General features: G+C 37.3%; 2 protein-coding genes and 1 long non-coding RNA gene across 3 annotated transcripts in view; 2 read left to right on the top strand and 1 right to left on the bottom strand.

Moving 5' to 3' along the window:
• Positions 1-1,016, top strand: part of LOC104783234 — a 1,588-nt gene extending 572 nt beyond the window's left edge. The window contains exons 2-3 of the long non-coding RNA XR_767217.2: positions 245-327; positions 776-1,016. This is a non-coding gene — a long non-coding RNA (uncharacterized LOC104783234). The remainder of the gene's footprint in view (positions 1-244; positions 328-775) is intronic.
• On the bottom strand, positions 884-1,941 carry LOC104783235. Its single transcript, XM_010508363.2, has 2 exons — positions 1,389-1,941; positions 884-1,301 (listed from the first exon to the last, which is right to left on the bottom strand). Exons 1-2 carry the CDS (start codon positions 1,839-1,841, stop codon positions 1,230-1,232), a joined length of 525 nt encoding a protein of 174 aa, XP_010506665.1. The 5' UTR covers positions 1,842-1,941; the 3' UTR covers positions 884-1,229.
• LOC104783232 lies at positions 3,598-4,399 on the top strand. The gene is made up of 2 exons (XM_010508360.2): positions 3,598-3,764; positions 3,855-4,399. The coding sequence occupies exons 1-2, from the start codon at positions 3,653-3,655 to the stop codon at positions 4,184-4,186; spliced, it is 444 nt and encodes a 147-aa protein (XP_010506662.1). The 5' UTR covers positions 3,598-3,652; the 3' UTR covers positions 4,187-4,399.

Here is a 6,000-nt window from a genome sequence, read left to right as displayed (position 1 = left end):
CCCCCCCCCCCCCCTTTGCTGCTTACACGCAGATCGCAAAATCGATGGCATTCTCTTTCTTAGTTACGATTTGCTTCATTTAGTATCTATGGTTTGTCAAAGAGAGTTTGTTTTTAGATTGTGATCTAATCCTAGTTTTTGATTACTCATTTATCTTTGATGTAAATCACTGATTTAGTAGCAAAAGGTTAAGTCTGTATACATTATTTGATGATGGATGGTTTTTATTTTTCAATTTTCGTAGGACTATTTTTGCCTGCTGTTGTGAGGCCTATACTAGACTCACTCGAGGCATCCAAACAAGTTAAAGCTCCCCCACTTACCGATGTAAGCTTTAGTACTAATGTCTCTCTCTCTGTTGCAATTTGGTTTTATGTTACTTGAACCAGATGGTTCAAATCCTTCACTGATTTAATCTCTAATGATAGTTTGTGTTCGTTGATATTGTTGCTGTATGTTTGGATGTGGCCAAGTTCTGTCTTCTTCTTTTTTTCTTCTTCTTTTTGCAATGTGATTTAAGCTTATACATCATCTCATTGTTTTTGTTCTTCCTCACCTTGCTTCATATTCTTGTGATTTGAAAGTTTCATCTTTGATTCATGTATGACTTTGAGAGTGTCATGATCATGTTTTCTTTCAAGTGAAAGACCATATTGGACATAAAATAGACTAGTTAATTAACCCCATTGCTTAATGATTCAACACTTTTGATGTATAGTCTGTATAGGCAAACAAATGCTTCAAGTATTAACTCGGATCCAATTTGCTTTTGCAGGTTATTTGCTGGTGTCACAGGGAAGAAACAGAGTTAAAAGCCAAGCAATGATTTTTCCCCTGTTTTTCTTACATTCAGATTTTATCCATGTTCCCTTTTTTTTTGTCTTTTAACTCTTTTATTCGCAAAATGAAATAAGGCAGACTCATGTTTTTGTTCTGAAACTTATATAAAGGCATGTGTATGTGTTTACACTCACTCTTGTTCATCACTTGATCGATCAGATGTATTCATTTCTTAATGACAAATTGAAAAAGCTTGAACCTTTTTTTCTTGCCATGGCTCATGAGTCTTAACATTATTAGTATATATACACATCACACATATATTAGTTTCTCATTATAATAAATCTTACATACACGCTTAATAGCTCTCTTTTACATCATCTTTGATCCCTCAACAGATAAATAGAAAGATGGTATGATGTGTCTTGTAATGCAATTTGACAACAGGCTCAAACACTTTCACTTCTAAGCTTCTTGTTCCTCCATGGCATTGCTAGCTTCAGTCCCTTGCATAAACTTCCCTACATTTCCCCAACCAAACCCATTTGAGTGAGTAAAAAGTCAAGACCAAGTCACGAAGAATGAGCTGACAAACACAAATATTTTACCCAAAAGTGAGATCCTTTAACAGAGCCACCACCATGGTAACTCCCTGATCTGTTAAACTTCATGATCTTCATGTTGTTCTCGTTGATCTCTCCTGCTCTCTGACTCTCCGACAGAAAGGCATAATTATCCCTGACAACAACACCCCCTCTCCCTTTCCTCCGCAAGAACCGGAAGGGACCATGTTTCCTCTCGGGCAAGGGCATGTGCGTAAACTCACCAGGAAGGAGCAAACGAGGAGGCAAATCAAGACACTTGGGGTAAGAAAGAGGACGGAGAGGGTTCTTGGGCTTGCCTGGTTGGTCTTCCCAGCAAAACGGAACAGAGGCAAGAGTGTGAATCGGAGAAGCAAACACACGTGGACTTGCAGGCGACGAAGTGTACAACAATGATCTTGACTTTGCAGCTAACACAAGTGCCAGCTTCGCCTTCTCTTCTTCCTTTGCTTCTCTCATTTCTGTGTGTTTCTCTTCTATGTGTCTTTACTTACTTGTTCTTCATTCAGCTTAGAGTCTTTTAGGCTGTTTCTTTTTTGGGTAGTGGAAAGTGAAGAAAAGATTAGACAATATGCATTAAATATGTCGCAAATCATTTGTGATCATTGATGATCCAACGGTGGATTTTTTTTACTGTTGACTACTAACATAGACAACCTTTCATGTAAGTCAATACTCTTTTGTTAGAGGAAATTGACAGACCACGTCACCCACCAAATCCCTCTCTCACCAACTAAACTGTTATTATTTGTTTTCTTTTACTATTGAAAGAATAGATTGTCACTAAAGTTGAAACAGTGTCATTCTGTTATGAAATTTTTACAATATTTTGTGGTTCTAAACTAAACTAAGTGCACAGCTATTCAATATTTACCCACCTGCTCAAAATTTGTCTATGATTTTCTTTTCTAGAGGTGTAATGTAACAGTACGAGAGTACAATAAGCAGCAACACTCGAAATACCAACGCGCACTTGAACCATCTCTTTCTCTTGAGACTGTTCTTTTAACAATCTCTTCTTTAATAATCATTTTTGTACTCATGCAATTGATCACAAACTGCTTGAGCGCTTGTGATCACTCTTACATTCAAGAAAATTTTGTATACAATTAAGGAATTATGTAGCTGACGTGAAAATAATTTGCCGACAAATGACTTTATTATGATTAACGAGTTAAAAAAGAAAGCCCAAAGTGGACCCATTACTAAAATGTGGTTCATGAGTAGAGAGCAAAACACATTCTCACCGACACCGAGAGGCGAGAGCTCATGATCTCTGTCAAGCTTATTGTGTTCTTGCATGTCTAAAGAGTATATAGTGATATGATTAAGTTATGAAAGAATTAATAAAATACGATGAATGTGGTCTTAGGTGAGTCGTTTTTTCAAATATTATTAAAAAGTCAATATTATCAAGTTTACAATTAAAGGGTGTGGTGTGTGTGTGGGTCTTTTCTTACGCGGAACACAAGATTAAGAGAGCAGGTTCTTTATTTGTTTTTTTTTTTCTTTTAATTGTTTGTTTTAGGAGCAGGTGCAGGTTATTTGCATTTGTCTTCTTAGAGTTGTATATATAATTATTATTTAATAAAAATAGATTATCATACTGCAATATTATTTAATCTGCAAACACGTATATTCTATATTGGATTGACACCTTTTTTTTCTTTTTCTTTTGTAGGTTTTTTTTTGGGTTAATTAGTCAACTGATTATAAATAAGAAGCGACAATTGTGAAATGTAAAAAGATTGAGGTGAGGACATGGAAAATATATATAATCTTATGGGCTCAAAAAATTGGGCCTGCTACCACGTTAATTTAATTTTATTAGGCCTACACAGAATCTTTACATAAGAAGAATTAGCCATTTAATTAATTTTATTGCTAAGGAAATAAGTTGATTAAGAAAAATTAGTTATGTTAATTAATTTTGGTCCGTTCAAGTTACTGATGAATTTGGTCCGTTCAAGTTACTGATGAATTTGGTCCGCTCACGTCATATTTTTATATTCTAGTATTGCCTTAATTAGGTGAAGCAGAGAATGCACATGGCCCATAGGTAGATTGTTAAATTTTGGGAAATGGCATACATATATGATTAAAAGTAAAGTGGGAAAATATAATTAATTGGGTAATTGCTCAAAAATAATAATAATAATGCAATCTTTTTTCTTCACAACTATTGGACTATATATACATGACATGCTACATTGATAAACCTCACAAAATTAAAGGCAAACATCATCAAGGATAAGTAAGTAGCTAGAGAAATGTCGCTGAGACGAGTTTGTGAGATGCAGTATAAGCTTTCCGTCCCACAAGAACGATTCTGGGACCGTTTTGTCGACAATTCGACTCGCTTGTCTAATAGAAAACTTACAGGTATATTTTATATAACTCTCATACTCTTATAATTTCATATATGTTGTACTTGTTCATAACTCTAATATATTCATTGTTTTTGTTGGCTAGACATTCACCCATCTGCTCACTGGACTCAAATGGAAATTGAGTCAGTAGATCACCAGACGAAAACCATGAAGCAACGGTTCGTCAAACCTGAATTCGTTGATGAAGGCTATAAGTTGATTGCAACAACTACAAAAGTTATTGACGGCGAGCCCAGCGGCTTGAATTGCCTCATAGACATCACTACGGAGTACGAAAAGAGTGGCCTTGAGCTCAGAGACCTTGAAGAAGTCAAACTCCTTGAGGGGCGTATTGAGATAATAGCTTATCATTCCCGTCCCCGCCGTGTTGGTGGCAATGATGCCCCAGTTGCCCTGCCAGTGCGTCTTAGATGATGGCACCGGCCCGTTAAATCAATCCATGCCATAATCGAAGGAGGGTTCATCTCTTTTATACCTACAGTTTATATAAGATGAAATAAATAAATTGAACCCGCCCCCAAAATATATATCAATATATGTGTGACAGTGTGAGTATTGTATCCTCTAGGGTCATGTCCCTATGACTTGAATCATCTCTAAATAAAGTTGTTACGTATTATATATTTATATGCATGAGTGTTTCAAACTATTAACTAAATTCACAATTGTCTAATGCTAAATATGATAACTGAACTCAGAACCTCTTCATTTCCTAAGGCGAGAAGTTGCAATTTTGCAAACAAAGACATGAGTTTTATTACCATCATCATCATCATCATCATCATCACAAAGACTGTATAATTCACACCATCACAATAACCTTTGCTTCGACCCTTAATTTAATATCTACAAGACAATGATATCAAATAAGACACAAAGACACAGACTTTGGATCCTTTTTCGACTCTCTAAGCAAACCTAAAACTAGAATAAACAGACTCCCCTTTTCACTCTCTGGTGGCAACATACTCCACCAGCGTTGAATTGAAGACTGGAACCAAACTGAAGAGAGAACTTACATCCACCTCTTTGGCCGCACCTGCCCATCGGTAGAGCCAGAGCAACCATCTCTGCCCAACATCGCCATCATCAAACTTCCACCATGGACTCTTCCTTCTGGAGCTTACCCCAATCCTGCTTCATAATCATTGAGATCAACATCAGTCTCTGGAGATCCTGTAGCACTTCTTGCTTTCATTGTATCGATGTTCATGTTCTTGTGAACCGCTGAACTCCTCCTCGTTCTCTGTTTCGCTGCTGCTTACTCTCTCGGTTCTTGGCTCTTGGAAGTTACAGTCATTCCTCCATGGACCCGGTTATCCTGAACCCGACTGTTATGGAGCGCACAAAGACCAGTCGTACCTCGAGCAAACGAGGTACAAGGACCAGAAGAGGACTGTCCCGCTGATAGTGTTACACAAATGTGATGAGTAAAAGTCATGTGATTGGTGAAACCTCAACGTCCCATTCCCCAAACATGTGTCAGTCTCCTCATTACTTCCCTCGTTGAGAACAAGCTTGATACATGTATCAAAAACAACATGTTTTCTTTGTGACTTCTGCAGATTGGAGAAACTGCAGGGTGTGTGTTATGCAAAAACTGAAACTCCACCGTAACCTCCTTTTGCTTACTTCCTTGTGAAACCAGAGCTCTATTCCTGCAGATATCTTTCAATTTAAACCACCAATTTTTGCACAACTTGCTCCTCCACAAATCTGAAACCCAAGTGTAGTTGTTCTTCAAGTTTAACATCACATCTCCACACCGAAACTGATGTATTCTTCTTAAATCCTGGTTTATCATCACTTCACACAAGAATTCTTTATCCCCTCTGTTTAAATATCCCATTGCTGGTGATTTTCTCTCTTGCTACTACTCCACATTTAAACTAGAATCTCCAAAACTTAGAATACTTCCACGTCTGATCACTACTAGTGGGAACCATGAGCTCCAACAACTAAAGGTCTAATATTGAATCCCAAGAAACTGACCCCTTTCGCTGGAATGAAAATGCACCAAGACCCACCTTATGAGTTGTGAAATTCTCTGCAATGTCTCAACTTTGCTTCTCCAACGATACCACCCATGAGAATCAACTTTGTTTGTCACATGGACAAGACAATGTCGTGGCCATTGGATTATGCAAATTACAGAATTGACATTCTGCAGCTGACGTGTTGTATCTATCGACAAGGCGAAACACAATATAGATGATGCAGATTGAAAC

Source organism: Camelina sativa, chromosome 4, assembly GCF_000633955.1.
Source record: "Camelina sativa cultivar DH55 chromosome 4, Cs, whole genome shotgun sequence".
Taxonomy (NCBI): Eukaryota; Viridiplantae; Streptophyta; class Magnoliopsida; order Brassicales; family Brassicaceae; genus Camelina; species Camelina sativa.
The sequence above is the reverse complement of the archived record's forward strand: the minus strand, read 5'-3'. Positions and strand labels throughout refer to the sequence as shown.